Consider the following 18,372-nt stretch of genomic DNA (forward strand, 5'->3'; position numbering starts at 1 on the left):
GCGGTATCCACGACAAATTCAATCCCAAAAGACTTCTGGTCGAGTAAAGTTTCCTCCCTTGTCGGCAACCTTGAAAATATCTAGAGACAAGCTGCGATGGCAGCTTCTTGCGGCTGCTCGAAAAATCCTCAATCACACTTGATCGTAGGCCACATAGGGACAAAGAGGAGCTCCATGAGCATGCTTCCACCAGTTGCCTTCAGGGCCTCAGGAGTGTCAAAATCCTCAACTAGTACACCGTTGTACAAGAGCGCAACGTTTCGGGGGCGAAACTTCTCAAGCACCTTCCCCAGCGGGCACCAGTTGTCGATGAGATAGGTGTGCTCCATTCCGACTAGAGCGATTGGCTGTTAGATACGATCAATGACAGCGGGTGGAATTCGGAAGACATACCATCCTTAACCCGGACTAGAACGGTCTGCGCGACATCGACACGAAGAGAGTCATGACTGGCGACTAGGCAGAAGCAGTTCAAGTCAAGCTCGACTTCCTTCTGCATCCAGTTAGGAATGAAATAGATTCTGATTCTCTTGTCATCGGGGATGTAGAAATGGTCGCGAATGGCTCTGTCCAGCATGGCGTATTTGGCTGGCTTCGGGATCACGCGGGTTCTGGAACCGTGGGAGATGGTGATGAATTCCTGGTCCGTCGGCAGATGGGCATCGCTGGCCTCCTTCTTGATGTTGTCCCCCATGATCGGCGATGACCTCGTATTTCTCAATACAATTTGTTGCGATGTCAGGAGCGAAAAGCTTTCAGGTCTCAGGAAATTCGAGGCGAGGGCGGTTGGGTGGGGATGAAATAAAAGAAGGCAGCCTGGAGGTGCAGGTGAAGAAGGATTCAGACAAGACAACCTCCTGCCTCAGAAAATTTTGCAAACATCTGGGTCGGGTCGGGGTTCAGGTAGGCAACCTCGTCTTCACGAACGGTGACCTGGAGAGATTCCAAGTATTGCGTCTCAACTGACGAGGAAGGAGAGCACCTTCCCAAGTTCCTGTGCGCACCTGAGAATGGAACGGAGCTCCACGTTACAGCTTTGAGGAGATACAAAGAACAAGCGCTAAGTCTGAGAAATGAGAAACTATTTTTGCCCTTGGTTCCTTTTTGCAGCAGGCGTAGTAAACCCTGGGCTTCTCTGTGTTTCTGAAGTCCAAGACGATGGGACGCTCTTTGTGTATCGATAAATTCTTCGATATCAGACCTCAAATTAAATCTATAGAGGCTCATCAGATGAACTATAACCTAGATCGCATGATATCGCAAGGCGAGCGGACATTGCAGATATGTGTCGTCGAACGCATTTAATGTAGGTTTAGTGATGTGGTCTTAATGCAAGCGGGCCCCTGGCAACTCGTCATCAGACACCGGAATATCGGCCTTCGTGCCGCATGCCAGTTCTTCCCAAATTATCGGAAACTCGATTTTCTTGGTCACCTAGGTGCCCTTGCCTTGCTTGATAAGTGAGAGCATCATCTAAGTCCCTTCAATTCGATCTCCATCACGATGTTTCTCCGAGCCGAAATCCGAAACCGGCGCTAAGTGGGCCCCCAGCTTGACCTCAATCAACGTCATCCCAAATATCGCGACCATGCCGACAACCTCAAACCAAGCTTGGCACATTGTTCTGGGCAAGCGCACCTACATTCTCCAACCCTCGATATTACCTCTGCTCACGCAACAACCCCAGCATCAGGCCTGTTCTGCAGCCTCTCCCCACCCGTTTCGCCGCTGTAGGCCTGTTCAACTCACCGAACTCAACCCTCTATGGTTTTGCCGACATCTGCTTCACTGACCGTTGAGCTGATTGAGTTGTTTTGAGACGAAGGTGGTATGGCAGACTCGGTCCAACAGTTTCCGAGCACTCCGAGTGCCTCGGAGACCACTTTGAAGGATATCCTGCGATCTCGCCAACGCATGCAAAACGGTGTTCGGGGCAACCCCAAGTCATGCCTACCATGCCGTGAACGCAAGGTCAAGTGCGATAAGGGACGTCCCTGTTTGACCTGTTCAAAACGGGGTCATGCGGATCTGTGCAGCTACGAACCACGCACATCCCTTGGGGCCAGATCCCCCATTAGGTCCAGGACGCCGCACCCGCCGACTCGCAGTCCGGAACCTGACCGCAATCGGCACGATGTAACATCATTTTCAACGTCAGATACATATCAAGACCATACAAACGCCAGCCCGGGTTTCAATCCCGCTGCTTCTCCAAATACAGGCGAATCTTCGAGCCACAGGACTGCGGTGACAACCAATAGGGATGCCACTTTTCTAGCCGATAATTCAGTGGTGAACATGGCCCGGCAGCGGTCTCCCCGCTCACGAGATGATCCGGCCCGCCAGTCAGCTTTCGAAACCGGCATTATGCCACTCCTAGGGATCAGCGACGACACAGCATCGTCTGCGATGTCATTTAGCTCCTTGCCAAGTGACCAAGAGATTGTCCGGCTATTTGAGGTATTCCGGCAAAGAGCCCATCCGTTTCACGTCATAACGTACGATCTGGATCATATTGAGGCGAGAGCTTGCGCTCTTGTCACGTCTGGGCGTGTTACGGCCTCGGAATGTCCAGAAGACCCCCGGTGGCTCTGCCTGCTCCATGCGATTCTGGCGACTGGTGCTCAGTTTTCGGAACTCTCATTTCATAAAAGGCTGGCACTGTCGCAGCAGCACAGTGAGTCGTACATTTTCTTTGGTGTCTGAATGCGTCCCACTTCGCTCTCGACCTGACAACCTACAGCAAAACACGCCTTCGATCTTCTCAGATGCACCGACTATCTCGCGAAGCCAACTAAAGAAGCAATTCAAACCTTGCTTCTTCTTGGAAATGTGTTGCAAAACGACATGAAACCACAAGCAGCATGGGTTCTAGGAGGAACCACAATCCGTCTCGCCCAGTGCCTCGGCATCCACAAGAAACCCGACCGCTCGATGCCTGCACTGATCCCCCCAGAACAAGCCAAGTATCTGAGGTAGGTGCAATTATCCACGAATCTCTGACGAAACCAGCCTCACCAGCTACAGATTGGCCATCGTCTGGCAAGATGCTCTTCTGGCACTTGCGTTCGGCCGGCCGCCAGCGTCTCATGAGATGGATTTCGAAGAAGACCTACCACCTCTCACAAATCCCCCCACCAATGGCAGGATATCGTATCTGGAAGCAATGAACTGGCTATGTCACGTCACATTACGTCATGTATCTTCACGAGAGAGCCTTCCAAGCCAACCGCTGACCATGCTTGATGACATGCGTTCAGTCGAGATATCCCTGTCACCACACCTCACTGATCCACAAAAAGGGAAATCAATTCGCGAACTGCAGGAGTTTTACGCTTTCGAACTGCACAAGAACTTCGTCGTATCTACTCTTTGTCGACCGTTCATTTCTAGCTCTAGCGCTAGGCAGCTCGATGATGCTGACCGATCTGTCATTCTGGAACAGTTTCGAGACTCACTCCGGCGCAGTGTTCGAGCATACGTCCGATTGAGAACAATTACGGGCCACGCGAGACGTTCTTGGGCTTTCATTCATAATGGGCTCACTTCAGTCTTATTGCTCAGTCTGATGCGTGAAACGAGGTACCTACCGGAGACGCGGACCCTACAAGACGAGATGATCACAAGTCTCTCGGATTCTGACCCAGATTCGATGTCTGATAGTTCGGGGCATCTATCCGACACTCTGAAAAAGGCACTTAAAGCTCTTCAGACTCTTCAGCGTTTAGCGGATCGCGACTTGACCTCCCGAGGTCGCAATGAAGATGCGGTTAACACAAACGATGCACCACTGGAGAACAACTCTGGTCAAAACCCAGCTCAACAAGGAGATCAAGATAGGTGAGTTCTCATCTGAGCTGACGTTGAATATAGAAACTGACTGTGTAGCTTCTGGAATATGGGTGCGGACGACTGGTCCTTACCTTTCAACTTCGACATGTCACCTCTTGGTGCCTTTGACTACATCATGTCAGACCAGAATTTCTCTGGAGACTCATTTCTGCCAATCATCTAAGTATAATTGAAAGATCCCTATCAAAAGCTCTTTGGCTCCAGACTGAATGAGAAACGTATTTATCTTGCATCAGGCAAGTGCTTGCTGTATTTGCCTGCTGTGCACCATCATACGGGGGACCACGAAACCTCCTCAACATGAGCCAGATGTTGTTATAGTCATTGGCGGTTTTGTTAAAGGGCCTAGTACCATGCACGATAAAGGCGCACATGCCTGAACACACTGGATATGGCCTTCAACAAAGCATGACATGAGTATTAAGGTCCCAGCTCGTTCCCTGTGGTAATCTTTGACTTGCCTAGCGCGCGAAAGGTCTATTGTTTATCTTCTATTTTCTAGTAGTGTCTATAAATTTCTAGAAAATATGTAATGTATCCATCTTTGACACTTCACTTCCTCTCCGTGAAACCCATCGCCCCCCACTTTTGCAAAACCTTCTCTTGCACCTCAGTGGGGAAAGATTCCTTGAAGTCCGCTGCCTCCCAGTCCCTTCCGGTGGTGTACTCCGTAGGCATTAAGCAGTCCGAAACGACCTTTCCTCCAGTGTGCTTGTCCCCGTTTCCGTGAGACATATACGGAATCAGCGGGAACCCGCGGACCTCCTCAAAGTGATACTCATCCAAGCCGGGACGGCACCTCGTGCAGAACGCCCAGATGACGTCCTTGAAGTTGTATACGTCAATGTCCTCTCCAACAATGACGAGGCGGTGGATCGTGTAGCCGACCTTGTCGTTGAAGACGATATCACCGATCGTCTTGCAAAAGTCCTTGGCGTTGGTCTCCATCGCTCGCAGCTTCTCGGTGTCGACCTGGAGAGCGACCCATGTCACCTGAGACTCGAAGGGTGAGAAGGCTTCCTTGATGGGGACGCCCTTGGACTTGAGGAGGAATCCAATCTCGGCGGCGGCGAGGGGTCCGATCATTGTGTGCTTATCGTGTTAGTGTCTGATTGGATACATAGAGGGAGCAAGGCTTACTGTCTCGTCGGTGAGTCTACCGCAGTTGGAAACGGGCAGTATAGCGTCCTTTCGGTGTGTGATGCGATCGACTCTGTACTTTGGCTGGGGTCTGGCTTCGCCAGGGAAAACGTATCTGTCGTCATTAGCGAAGTTCACATGCCAGCCCTTGACCATCGGTCACTTACCCGTGCATTTCGCCAAATGGTCCCTCGGGCGCCGTCTCCGTTGCAGAGCAGACACCCTCAAACACAATCTCAGAGTTCGCTGGCACGTACAGGTCATTGGTATCACACTTCACAACTTCCAACGCCGCGCCGCCGAGCGAGCCAATGTACTCCGCTTCTGACAGACCTCCAGGCAATGGCATGCTTGCAGCCATGATTGCCGCCGGGGGCACGCCAAACACCAGCGCCCATGGCATATCCTTGCCCTCCTTCTTCCACATCTGGTGGATCTGCCAGATATGCTGCGGCTCGATGATCAAACCCGCCAGGTGGTTCTTATCATGCACCATAGCACGGGCAATGGACCAGTTCGTCCACTTCCCATCCGGCGACTGCACGATGTGCATTCCGTACGTCTGGATATACTTTCCACCATCGGACTGGTGCAGCATCGGGGCAGGAAGCTTCGTCAGGTCGAATTGATCGGGGGTGAGGCGGAACTCCTTGCAGGAGCCTGACTCGACGACGACGGGAGGGATGGGCGTCGCCGTCTTGGCGGCTACCATCTTGTCGAGGATCTCCTTCATGCTCGATGTAGGTGGAAGACCGAGGTGACGCGCCAGACGGCCGTATCGCTGCGAGGGGTCGGCACGGAGGGAGTTGGGCGCGCCGAGGATGCGCCAGAGGCCGTTGTCATCCTGGCCCTTGAGCTTATTGAAGAGAGGGGCGCGCTCGTCGCTTTCCACGACCTTGCGGATGATGGCGCCGACTTCGAGATTGGGGTCGCATTCTTCGTTGATCTCGACAAGGTCGCCGTCGGCTTTGAGGGCTTCCACGAAGGAGCGGAAGTTCATGTGTGGGAGGACTTGCGGGTTTGTCGAAGACATGTTCTGAGATTGTATGAAGTTTTGATCTATAAATGTTCTTTGAAATGATGAAGATGTAGTGAGTTTACTTTATGATGATGCTGACTTGCAACAATACCACTGACGCAGCCAAGCATCCATCATTTATATCTCGTGGCCATCTTGATTGCGGATGCCGGCAAGGAGGGAAGATGTGGGGCCGAATTCGCCGAGAGACGAAGTGCGAGGCAAGGTCCACTCCGATTTCCCCGAGATCATGAGATTCCCCATTACGAGCAAGTCCAGAAAGCTTGATTGGCCTTGGCTTTCGCGCATTATGTTCGATGATGCCGATCTTGCGGGTCTCGGACATTTCGTCGTTCGACGAGGTCACTACCGGCTCTCCGAACGAGCGCCGGTGAATCCTGATAAATATCCAGGGCCCCATCCCTTCATCGGACATATCCAGCAGAAGTCAACAGATACCCTCGAACGACAAAACAAGCCTCCTCATCAGCTGCGATTACTCAATCTTGAAGTACAATTTTATACCTGCATTCTTATCAACCTTTCGACAACTTTCACACAAAAAAAAATGAGAGACACTTACCCCCGCAAAAAGATCATAGTCGCCATCACCGGCGCAACTGGCGCTCAGATCGGCATTCACATCCTTCAGACCCTCCGTCGCCTCAACGTGGAAACACATCTCATCATCAGCAAGTGGGCCGCCGAGACAATAAAGTACGAGACAGACTACAACCCGTCCGCGGTGAAAGCTCTCGCGGACCACGCCTACAGCGCTCATGACCTCGCCGCGCCGATAGCAAGCGGGTCCTACCGGGTAGACGGCATGATTGTCGCCCCATGCTCCGTCAAGACGCTGGCCGCAATCAATGCAGGCATCTGCGACGACCTGATCACACGGGCGGCCGACGTGTGTCTCAAGGAGCGGAAGCGGCTGGTGCTTTCGGTGCGAGAGACGCCGTTTAGTGAGATTCATCTGAGGAACATGTTGGAAGTGACGAGGGCTGGGGCGATTATCGCGCCGCCTGTTGTGGGGTTCTATACGAAGCCATCGGGGATTGATGATATTCTCAATCAGATGGTAGGGAGGCTACTAGATTTGTTCGATTTGGATTCGAGGGCATTTGAGAGATGGGACGGGATGGGAAAGACGTCGTCTAATTGATAGCAAGAGAATTTGTATTATATTATACCAGTACATGGAATGATTCAAGAGAAAGACTTTAGAACTTGTTACATGTCGAATCTCTTGCAAAGGTGAACCCGTGTTAAAGAGCCCGCCTAACTCCCTTTACCCACATGGCTATGTTTCCTACGTTCTTACTTACCCCTACTGAAGACGAAGGTAGCGATAGCGTAACCACGGCGAGCGATGACCATTCAAGTAAGTATAGCAACGATAAACGAGAATAACAATAAGTATTACAATAACAACAACAAAGATGGTAACAACGACGACAACGGCGACCACCACGACAATCATAACAACGATAATGACGATAATGACGGCGACGATAGAAGCGACGATGATTACAGTAATAATAGTAAAGCCCCAGGAAAATTAGTCGATCTAGCATAAGTGAAACAAGTGATCTTGTATTAAAACGCTGATGTCTGGCCGCAGTACGTGTCCAGACCTGCAAACAGTTGATCCCAACCATGTGGTGTTGATGTGTCCCCTGTAATCCCATTCCAAAGCCCATCCAAGCCAAGATCGTCATTTAACATACCTACGTAATCAACGCCAAAGGCCATGTCTCCCACATTTAAGTATTTACTGGGTGCCGCAGGCCCGTCCTGAATATCAGGAAGACCTGGCTCGGGAGCATGCTCCGAATCCGACCCTTCGACGTCGTCAACACCTTGGATCCGATAGCGACGGAGCACGCAGGCCAGATTGCGAACTAGCCTCGCCGCAACAGCAGACTCTTCTCCTGCTGATGCTAGAGCACGACAAGCTTGGGCAACTTCAGCATGCGTCTCTGCTGTGGCATCCGTGATCGCTCCATCGCTTGGCGCATCTCCTCTCTGCTGATCGCGACTGGTGTTGAAGCCTGCGTTCAGAGCAAGAATGGTGCATGCCATGAACATGTGTCCTATGACACATCCCAGCCGGCGGCCCATGGCTCTTGCATTGTATGCACGAATGGGCTCTCTCTTCTGTGACCCCTTCAACAAGCGGATGGCAATTGACAAGACTGTTCGGGCTGACTTGAGGCAGATGTCGCGGGAGCGTTCATAAGTTGCATCTTGGGCATCATGAAGCAGGAAAGGTCTATGCAACCTGGCACGTCTGGAGTGGAAGCCGAGCAGCACGACGTCTCTCTGCAGGTGGAGATGAGGAGGCGCACTAGGTGAAATCGGACCGTCGGGACGTAGGAACTCCGGGAGCTCTGCGAGGGCATCTGCGAACAGGCGATCAAGTTGGGTGACTTGATCGTAGTTTGTAATCTCTGCATCAGGAGCGCCGGGTGTTCTGGCATCGATGATGGAACGGGTGATTTCGGCGAGCTGGATTCGTCGAAGAAAGCACGAGATACCAGTCGCCGTATCCGATGGGTGGTCGATGTTTTCGTCGGCTAGACTGTTGGCGTCGTCATTGATGTTGCGTGGGTACTTGACGTTCATCTGTCTCGGCTGAACGCTGTAAGTTCCATCCGTTGGCCCTCCCATGAGACCAAGCATCCTGAGAATAATTAGAGGCTAAATCCTCCAATCTTACGCTGCGAATACTGACCAATCTGTAGCAGCAATGTGCCACCACACGCGCCTTTTGATTTCCCTGGTGGTAGCATCGTCCTGTTGCTCCGAATTGGGAGAGTCAACAAGGTGGACCAACCCTTCCCGTGCAGAAGCCAGAGAACAAGAATGAAGAAATCTGAACCGCCCCGAACACCCCTCAAAGTTGTAAATCAGATAGGCTAGTATCGTTCTTGCCTGAACTTCTGCCAGACATCCGTACGTGATCTGCTGTGACTGATCAAGAATGTTGAGCGCAGATCGGAACCAGGCCAGAGCGGTTTGCGTCGCATCCTCGGACGAGGCAAAAGTGCTGAAAGCCTTGGAGTTCTCGTTGAAGAAGAAGGCACTGGTGGCGGCGATGCTGAGGATCAAGGCTGCCTGGGCCGCACTGGGGTCTTGACCTTCAGACAAAGTGTTGTAGAAAGTATCGATCATGGCCCGAGTCGTTGGCGCGTGAATGATGGGGAGCATGTGGAAAGGGTTGTTAGTGAAGTCTTCGAGAAGCGACATCGCTTCTTCACGGGTCATGAGCCAGGTCGATGCTCGTCCATCTACATCGTCTGTCGGTGTATGGCCTGGTGTCGTCGTGGACGGTGTTCGTGGGAATTGTGAGATGTTGGTGATGCGGTAATCCAGCTTATCGTGAGGTAGTGAGATCTGAATTCGTTAGCAAGGATCGTAGAGTATCATTCGGTCATTTCGCTCACGTTCAGGCCCTGCCGTGTGAACGTGGAGTCGAGAAACTTCGCTGTCTGCTGCCTCTCATTGATCGTCGCCGGTCTTGTCGATGAACGGGGCGGCGAAGGCTTCCGAGAGCCCATTACGACAGAGCTAACGTTTTGGTTTTCCATATCGTCAACGTGAGAGTCAAACATTGTCAAGGCTTGCTCCGCGGAAGGTCCGTTGGCCGCAGTGGGCCCGGAGCCGAATACAGCCTGCTCCAGCCTCCGGAGCCGGCCGAGAATGGAGTCATCGTTCTGCGGGCTTGGCATTCCAACGGCGAGGCTTTCTATACGTTAATAATGAACAATTATGTGGAAAGGCGGATCTCACCTTGAATTTGCGGCTGTCTTTGGCGGGCTTGGCTGTCCGGTGCAGGGCAACCCGCGCATGAGGCAGCTTGAGCAAGGGTCCCCACGGTCGCACTTCAACTTCTTCTTTCGGCACGAGTCGCACGAGACCTGCGGCTGCCGCCGCCGTTTCTGTGGCTCTTCCTGTTGTGACGCTGTGCTTCGCTTCATCATTCCAATGGGCTGTGGCCGGGTAGTGAAAGAAGTCAGCCAAGGACGACGGAAATGCTGATGGGAAGTTGAGACAAGGACGTCCGTGGATGCTCCACGGAGCGCCCTCCGCGGATTATCCGCGGCTGAGCTAACGCTACTTCACTACTGCGCCGGACCAGCACATTGAGCATTCACGCGATGCTTGATTTATATAAGTGATATTACCATCATGAGGATTTTGGGATTAATCGCTAGAAATTTACAATCGGCTCAAGAGTTATTCAGTGCCTTCGTTACCAAATTCGTTACCAAATCATCATGAACGCACTTCGGCCTCCGCCAGGTTACGACAGGTGTGTGCCTTATTCCCGGATCGTTCCCGACATCCTTGCCCACTAACACAGAGTCAGTTTCCGGTCATGGCTCGCTGTCTTTGGCGCAGCTCTCTCACTCTTCTGCACAGTTGGCTTCCTAAATGCCTTCGGCGTCTTCCAAGAATACTACCAACCGTACTTTGATAAGTCCGAATCCGACATATCATGGATTGGCTCGGTCTCTATTTTCATCCTGTACCTCTGCGCACCCGTGTCCGGGATGCTTTGCGACAAGGTCGGCCCCACGGTACGGACTTCGTTAGCATCATTGAATACCTCTGAATAGGGTACTGATATCCTCGAAGATCCTCTTGTGCATCGGTAGTATCGGGCAGCTCCTCGCCTTGTTCATGACATCTCTATGCACGGGATACTACCAGGCCTTTCTGGCCCAAGGCGTTCTCCTCGGCGTGAGCATGTCTCTCATCTTCTGCCCGCCAGTCGCCGTCGTCTCTCGCCGCATGCCCCACCGCCGTGGTCTAGCTCTCGGCCTCACCATCGGAGGCTCCTCTATTGGGGGCATCATCTGGCCGATAATGCTCGAACAACTTCTCAATTATCGAAAAATTAGCTTCGGTTGGACGATGCGAGCCATCGCGTTCACCATGATTCCATTACTCGGCATCGCATGTCTAACAGTCGTCGATGCACCCGCTATCAGGTCCCCGATCTCTCCATCTGAGCCCGCATCGGATAGCAACGAAAAAGCTGACCAGGCTATGGCCAACGACACACAATCTGAAAAGCAAACGGATTTTTCCGTTCTCAAGAACAGGTCTTTCATGCTCTTGTGCGGCGGACTTGCAATTGGGTACTTTGGTCTTTTCACACCTCTCTTTTACGTATCGGCCTTCGGCATCGCCCAGGGATTGACTTCCTCCACTGCCTTTTATCTGCTATCCGGGCTCAATGCCGCCTCTTTCTTTGGCAGAGTCATTCCCGGCCTCATTGCAGATCGATACGGACACTTCAATATGTGCGCAGTCGCTACTCTTTCTGCCGGAATTGTCGGGTTTTGCTGGACAGCCGCCACGACTCTCGGTGGCCTGGCCGTGTGGAGTTTGGCGTATGGCTTTTTCTCCGGCGTATGGCATTCCCAATTCGAAGTTTGCGGCATGTTCACTGACTCGTTTCTCGCCAGGCTGTCATGAGTTTGCAAGGAGCGTGTGTCGGCAAGATTGCCGACCACCGAAGCCAAGGTCTCGCGGTCGGGTTCATGATGGGATCCATTTCGGTGACGTGAGTTATTCTCCAACGCCTCAGATCCCTCGTAAATGCTGACTTTTGGATAACCAGTGCACTTGTTGGACCACCAATCAGCGGCCAAATTCTCAGTCATTCAGGATATCTGGCATTATCTATGTGGACAGGCGCAACTCTCGTTCTTGGCGCCGTAATTCTCGTGGTCGCTCGGTTGAGGTTGAACCGCAACATTTGGGCAGTGATTTAGACTATCGACCAAATGGTTCGGGTTGCTTTTGGAGAACAAGAGGAGCGCAATACCCAAATGTGGCTGGGCAATCATCAACGGCGCATCATATTTGGTTTTGTAGACTGATGGCATTTGAGCATAGAATACGTATGTTGCTTGATTGGGGATCATTCAGACAAATATACCACCTTAGTATTTCTCACCTATTGGTAACAGAAATTTTCGGACTCTGAGGCCGAACGCGGGGATAAGCTTAAGTGGTGACGCGTCAGTCGATGTTAAGCATGACCGATGGTGCGGAAATCTCAAGCCAACTTGACACTCCGTAGATAACCAACGACACACTAAGTCATTCGAATAATGAGCTAGGTATTGGAATCAATTAGATGCGGCTTCGCAAGAGGGAGGCGATCTGCCATTGAAGTATCAAAACACCAAGGCCATTCTCCCTTTTTGGCCTTCATTCCGCCTTGAAAAGCATGCCTTGGACTTTCGGTAAGTGGGTGACGACTATGTTTTCCTCATTGCCCACCTGGAACCGCAAGTCAACTACGGACTCCATCTCAAGATGTCGCCATCTTTACAATATTGTATCTGTAAAACACTACAGGAGATTGCCTCGGCGTTAGTTTTCCAAGCATAGCAGCCTCTTCCCGAGATCTGAACAATAGAAACCTAAGCGGACAACATCCGATAAGCTTACACGAGATGATTGCCCACCATGTAGAGTCAACTAGAGCCGAACATTAGCCATCCCTACCCTAGTTGATCGGCCAAAAGCCAAGACTGTACACGTACGATCACAGAAAATTCGATCGTGCACGAATAGGTTCGATGGGTTCGAGGAGTTCATCCCTATCAGTCCAGAACGTCAAAGTCAAAGCCGCATTGACCAGGGGCCCCTGTCAACAATCTATCTGATGCTTCGCTTCAACAAAAATTGAGAACACGCCGCCGGTGGGAGAGAGACTCCCTAAGCCACATACAGAAGCGCTGGGAACTTGCTTTGAAAACCATCATTTGGAAGGACACTTTGCTTTCGATATTTTTCTTGCGCATGGGGGACCTGTGTTGAAGTTGCTCACTGCATTGAATGCGCTACTAACAAAGTTCTAGAAGGAAAAGCCCTCTGCGCGCTCTGTGTTCCATTGAGTTCACTACGCGCGCAGAAGACCAACGGGATGGCACGGCACCACATCCCGCTCCTAGCACGCTAGACGCTTTTTGACGAGTGCGCTGGTCCTTCTCATTACGCTACAGGCTGGACCGATCGTTTGGACCCGACCAGATGGAATTTCGCTTTCGCATGTTTTAGCCGACTAAGCCTCAAAAAATTGTAGCCGTATCAAAGGTCAAGGGCTCTTCCGAGGCCGGTCGTTGTGCCGTTACCCTTCCCTACCTAGATGAAGATCATTCTTACCGCCCATTCAAGCATATGCTCGGAATCTCCCCGTCTCGGCTGCGCTTGCATCTACTCGAAACATTGTGTCTATGACGTATGGGCAGCATTTTGCATGGCTTATCACGACCCCTGGCGAGATTTGCAGTCATGCACCTTCGGAGCCGATGTTCGTCTCGACGGCGGTGCACGGGGCTGCAGGTGGTGAGTGCAGCCAACGGCGCAATCAGGATCAGACGAGATGCAACCCCGGCGCCTACCGCAACCTCTCAGGCCATTGGAACCCCATGACTAGGGCGCCGACCAAGGCGAAATGGACCAGACGGATATCTAAGCGCTGCTCGATCCGTCTCAGCCGCCTTGAATCACTGCCCTCTAATAGGAACTGGGGCCATATGGGAAACAGGGGGCATCTGCAAACAATTCCAACCAGGGCGAGTGAATACGGAAGTGTGCCCACTCTTGGCAGGTCAAACAAAGCAAAATGTCCGCTACCGAGAGCATGTCAACCGATCTTGGCGGTTCCGAAAAGACAAACACAGTTACGCTTCTTGTCAGATTGATTAAGGGGCCAGATCCATAGGCCGTTCGACAGTTTCTTGTTTCGCAACTCCTAAAGCGGATATGGCGGAGTAGCCCGGACACTAGTGTCTTTACTGCTGCTCTACTGAGTTTGTCCAATCAACGTGAACCTGCCATCGCATCAATTGTGGTGCTGCCCTTGTCCGAATTCTCCGCTGCTTCCCGCCGTTCCCACTCGGAATCATCCCTGTTCTCCACGAAGGCGCGAAACGTGGACGGAAATTAATGAGGAGAAGGGGTTGGATCACATATTCTCCTCTGTGCTTGTAGGTAGGCAATAGCATAACATCGTTGATTGAGTACTTAAGGTGAAATCCCATCCAACTCTCATCATGACTCCAGTTCTCTTGTTCTCCAGCTTCCATTTCATTCATTTAGGTTGACCGTCGGCCTCCGTTCTCTCGTTTTCGTCTAATCCAACGTTCGTTCATTCACTTCACAAGACACAGGATGTCCTCTTCCATTCTTTTCGCCACCGGCCTGCTCGCCGGTGTGGCTCAGGCCTACACCCAGGTCAACGTCGCCACTCCTTTCATGACCAAGAACATTGATCCCATCGTCTTCCCGGGCCAGTACGACAAGTCTCACTTGCACTCTTTCTTCGGCTCCGACGCCGTCACCATCAACACCAAGACCAGCGCCGAGCTTCAGAAGGGCTGCACCAACGCCGAGAACCCCAACGATCTCTCCGTCTACTGGATCCCCACGCCGCTCTACACCACCGACGGCGGCAAGACCTACGAGCCCATGCCCGTCTCGCGCTTCAGCGCCTACTACAACCTCGGCGAGACCCCTGCTGAGGTCGCCATTCCCCAGAACCTGCAGATGGTCGCCGGCGATGCTACCGCCATGACCGAGTCTGCCATGCCCGCCGATGCCCAGGTCTCATGGGCCTGCGAGAACGGCGGCGGCGGCTCCCTCGACGCCAACGGCTTCCCCAGCTCGACCTGCGGCACCCACCTGCAGCAGCTCCTCTACTTCCCCCAGTGCGTCAACGTCGACACCCTCGAGACCGGCTACAAGACCAAGCGCGGAGGCTCCTGCCCCAGCGGCATGAAGTCCATGCCCCAGCTGCGCTTCTCCATCCGCTACGATCTCCGCAAGGTCCTCCCCGACGGCTGGTCCGGTACTGCTCCCTTCAAGCTTGCCTGCGGTCCCGCCTGGTGCTCCCACGGTGACTTCATCAACGGCTGGACTGAGGAGGCCGCTACCAACATGATCGCCACCACCAACGAGAAGCAGAAGTTCTCCGCCGTCAACGGCAAGCTTGGCAACTACAACGCCGGTGCCACCTGCAAGGCCACCGACGCCGACCCCTCCCACGGCACCAGCGACTACGCCGAGAGCGTCAAGGCCATGTCCAAGCGTGAGGTTGAGGCCTTCGGCTGGGCTTCCAAGTCCCGCTTCGTCCAGTAAATTGGAGTCTTCGGAACCCGTCCACGAAAGACAGAAAAAAAACAGCGTACATATACCATGTCAAACATAAACTTCTTTGTATCATAGTTCGGAGCTGTGCACCTCTGGCCTTTGGCGCCAGGGTGCCGCGAGGCGGCTCTGAGAGGCCGGCCGAGCAACCAAAATAGTACATGCACTTTTTCAGCATCACCAAACATTTCGTTCCACGTTCAAAGATTCGCGTGATCCGTGACTGTGGATTGAGTTTAGAGTTGACTTGCCGAGCTATGATCTGCAAATGTTTAGCTGAGACGGCCTGCGGTTACGCTTACATGAAATGTGCCAGGATGGTGCCGGGGTAGCAGAGATAGGCGCGGGCGGCTCAAAATAGTGCGTGCGTCAGAAGGCCATCACATAGATCATTTTTAAAGTCATGTAGATAGAAAACATTCAACTTGGGGAGGGCGATATCTTGTAAAGTTGGCGCAACTGGCAGAAAGACGTCGTAGTTGCCAATTGCCGAAAAAAGAAATGGCGTCTTCATACCTGGCCGGATTCTCACTCAGTCGCCAGCAAATATCAAGGCAGAGGGTGAGAAAGGGGTTGGTCCACGAGTGGGAACGGGAAGGGGAAAATTCACCCCCAAACTCCCCGAAGTTCCGAGAAAATCACAAGGATCAAGGGACCTTGGGAGCTGGTCTTTCTCGGACTATGTCGGGCCGCCCATACCCTGAGAGCTTCATCTTATCTTATCAACAGTATCCATAATTCTCAGAGCCAATGTGGCTGATGATTGTGTGGCTCATGTTTTGTGGCTCGCCCAGAGATTACCGAAAAACCTTTTGACTCCCTGAGAAATGTTTACACGTTGAGCTCATTGCTGACGCCCTGACGCCCTGTACACCCCTTTACTTCCCTTTCCTGTCATTCCTTTCATCCACAATGCATTAATGTTCGCCCTGTTTCGTCTCTTGCACCCAATTTCCTTGCATTCATCTCCGCCGGGGCCGCCACATCAAGGCATAAACAACGCGCTCTAGCACCCGAGCCTCCGAACCTCGGCACCCCTGCCCGGGGCGGCAGCCGGCCCTTCGCCGGCCCATTGGACGTTCCAACCCTCCCTAGGCCGAGTCAGACGGCGCCATGTCCCATCAGTTCCACGTCGGCGGCGCAAGCCACGCCCTCCTGGATCCATGGGTTCACGGCGTCGGCGTGATGAGAGATGTCTTCTCCCGATGGTCCGAGCTCGACATCACGCAAATCGGATCCCTCATCGCCATCGCGGGGACCATCCCGACGGCCTGGCGGTTCCTGCAGCACGCCTGGCGCGAGGTCTACGGCTGCATCCGTCGTTTCTTCTTGGCTTCCGTTACAATTCCCGGAGGTGATCCCGTCAACCGCAGTGTCGTGAAATGGGTCTTTGCGAACCGGCCTCAACATTACCGATCCTTTACCGGCCGTACCGAGGTCGGTCGTGGAGGCGCTGATCGAGCTGCTGCGCTGAAGAAGACGAAGCATGCCGTGCAGTATTCTCCGCATTGGGACACGCGCTGGCTCTGGTTTGAAAGAAATCTGCTCGTTGTCACGCGCGCGGCTGGAGACTTTAGTTCTTCGTTATCCGACCCGAGTTACGACGGCATTGGCGGGGAGGAACTGACCATCAGCTGCTTCGGGTGGTCTGCGGAACCGGTGCAAAACTTCATCGAGACGTGCCGGGAGTATGCGGACAGACAGACTCAGTACTTCGTCATCATCTACTCCCGGGATCGCTATGGTCTGGCGTGGAAACCCAAAGCCCGGAAACCCTTGCGCCATCTGGATACCGTGCACTTCGACAACGAAGTCAAGCAAGACCTTCTGGCCGACATACGGAATTACCTCGATCCCAAGACGCAGATGAGATATCAGAGCCGCAGCATGCCTTACCGCAGAGGATATCTCTTCTACGGACCCCCCGGGACTGGAAAGTCTTCACTATCAGTGGCCATCGCTGGCGAGTTTGGTCTGGATCTCTATGAAGTCAAGGTACCCAGCGTTGCAACGGACGCAGATCTTGAGCAGATGTTCCAAGAGATCCCACCGCGGTGCGTCGTTCTTCTCGAAGACATTGACGCCGTCTGGGTCGACCGCGCCAACCAACAAAGCACAAGCGGAAGCGGCCGATCTCATTCTCCTGATAGCAACCACTCGCAGAACTGCACGCTTTCAGGCCTCCTGAACGTCTTAGATGGCGTCGGTTCACAGGAAGGTCGCATCGTCATCATGACCACCAATCGACCCGAACAACTTGACAGCGCGCTAGTCCGCCCGGGACGAGTGGACATGAAAGTTCTCCTCGGCAACATCAGCCAGAAGTCTGCCGAAGAGATGTTTGTGCGCATGTTCTCGCCCGACCTGGGCAGCACGTCGCTCCTGGACATGGGCGAAATTCGCGGGTTGGCCGGAAAGTTCGCCAGCCACATACCAGACAACACATTTACGCCCTCGCTGCTGCAGGGTTTCTTTCAATCACACTTGGACAGCCCCCAAGATGCTGTCAACAGCATAGCGGCGTGGGTAGAGAAAGAATTAGTCAAGACTCCATACAAAGAGTTTGAGTTTGTGCACCCCAACGGAAGAGCATAAGCAGTTGTATTATTACTTGTACCATAGATAGATTATTTCCTTACTATTACAGCACACTAGACAGCGTCGTAGGACTTTAGCAGCGCTCCCCGCAAAGCAATCAAGTTAATTATAAGGGTTAAACTTAACTTAATTACTATATCGTAATACTATACTTAATTACTTATAATTAATTATAAGTAATTACTAAGTAAAGCTATTTAGAACCCCCTAGTAATAAAATTATACCCTTTTTATACTATTACTTTATATATTAAAGTATTTCTAATATTTCTACTTTTATTATTAGTTTCTATAAGGTTTAAGTAAGAGATATAGTACTAAATACCCTCTTATAGTTAGATAATTATAAAGATATTATTAAGATTAATAATACTAACTTATTTAGCTAAAGATATTCCTCTTTATAAGTAAACTACTAATTAATAAGATTATAGTTAGTTTACTTTATAAAAGTAAAATACTTCTCTAATTTATCTATTTCTTTATTATCCTCTTTTTTATTAAATATTATAATTTTAGCTTAAACTTATTACTTAAAGTTATTTAAATTAAGAAGTTCTAAGTAATAATTTATATTCTTAATATTT

The 18,372-nt window shown here is 51.9% G+C and overlaps 8 protein-coding genes across 8 annotated transcripts; 5 read left to right on the top strand and 3 right to left on the bottom strand.

Annotated features, from left to right (window-relative positions):
* Positions 1-128: 128 nt before the first annotated feature.
* CGCS363_v012718 (uncharacterized protein) lies at positions 129-694 on the bottom strand (the record flags this gene model as incomplete). The annotated part of the gene is made up of 2 exons (XM_036644567.1): positions 129-334; positions 394-694. 2 exons carry the CDS (start codon positions 692-694, stop codon positions 129-131), a joined length of 507 nt encoding a protein of 168 aa, XP_036490814.1.
* A 2,958-nt stretch (positions 695-3,652) lies between these two features.
* CGCS363_v012719 (uncharacterized protein) lies at positions 3,653-4,015 on the top strand (the record flags this gene model as incomplete). Its single annotated transcript, XM_036644568.1, has 2 exons — positions 3,653-3,840; positions 3,889-4,015. 2 exons carry the CDS (start codon positions 3,653-3,655, stop codon positions 4,013-4,015), a joined length of 315 nt encoding a protein of 104 aa, XP_036490813.1.
* Positions 4,016-4,404: 389 nt separating this feature from the next.
* CGCS363_v012720 (Ferulic acid decarboxylase 1) lies at positions 4,405-6,025 on the bottom strand (the record flags this gene model as incomplete). The annotated part of the gene is made up of 3 exons (XM_036644569.1): positions 4,405-4,944; positions 4,993-5,107; positions 5,160-6,025. 3 exons carry the CDS (start codon positions 6,023-6,025, stop codon positions 4,405-4,407), a joined length of 1,521 nt encoding a protein of 506 aa, XP_036490198.1.
* Positions 6,026-6,578: 553 nt separating this feature from the next.
* On the top strand, positions 6,579-7,589 carry CGCS363_v012721 (Flavin prenyltransferase PAD1; the record flags this gene model as incomplete). The annotated part of the gene is made up of 3 exons (XM_036644570.1): positions 6,579-6,975; positions 7,350-7,394; positions 7,453-7,589. The coding sequence occupies 3 exons, from the start codon at positions 6,579-6,581 to the stop codon at positions 7,587-7,589; spliced, it is 579 nt and encodes a 192-aa protein (XP_036490199.1).
* A 20-nt stretch (positions 7,590-7,609) lies between these two features.
* On the bottom strand, positions 7,610-9,744 carry lepB-0 (putative transcription factor lepB; the record flags this gene model as incomplete). Its single annotated transcript, XM_036644571.1, has 4 exons — positions 7,610-7,689; positions 7,741-8,696; positions 8,748-9,409; positions 9,460-9,744. 4 exons carry the CDS (start codon positions 9,742-9,744, stop codon positions 7,610-7,612), a joined length of 1,983 nt encoding a protein of 660 aa, XP_036490200.1.
* A 549-nt stretch (positions 9,745-10,293) lies between these two features.
* Positions 10,294-11,799, top strand: lepC (Leporins efflux protein lepC; the record flags this gene model as incomplete). The annotated part of the gene is made up of 5 exons (XM_036644572.1): positions 10,294-10,328; positions 10,386-10,596; positions 10,655-11,434; positions 11,491-11,588; positions 11,646-11,799. The coding sequence occupies 5 exons, from the start codon at positions 10,294-10,296 to the stop codon at positions 11,797-11,799; spliced, it is 1,278 nt and encodes a 425-aa protein (XP_036490201.1).
* A 2,413-nt stretch (positions 11,800-14,212) lies between these two features.
* CGCS363_v012724 (uncharacterized protein) lies at positions 14,213-15,178 on the top strand (the record flags this gene model as incomplete). Its single annotated transcript, XM_036644573.1, has 1 exon — positions 14,213-15,178. One exon carries the CDS (start codon positions 14,213-14,215, stop codon positions 15,176-15,178), a length of 966 nt encoding a protein of 321 aa, XP_036490194.1.
* Positions 15,179-16,300: 1,122 nt separating this feature from the next.
* On the top strand, positions 16,301-17,782 carry bcsl1b-0 (putative mitochondrial chaperone BCS1-B; the record flags this gene model as incomplete). The annotated part of the gene is made up of 1 exon (XM_036644574.1): positions 16,301-17,782. One exon carries the CDS (start codon positions 16,301-16,303, stop codon positions 17,780-17,782), a length of 1,482 nt encoding a protein of 493 aa, XP_036490195.1.
* Between the last annotated feature and the right edge of the window lie 590 nt (positions 17,783-18,372).

Source organism: Colletotrichum siamense, assembly GCF_013390195.1.
Source record: "Colletotrichum siamense strain Cg363 chromosome Unknown KSG_Cg363_contig08, whole genome shotgun sequence".
In the NCBI taxonomy this organism is placed as follows: domain Eukaryota; kingdom Fungi; phylum Ascomycota; class Sordariomycetes; order Glomerellales; family Glomerellaceae; genus Colletotrichum; species Colletotrichum siamense.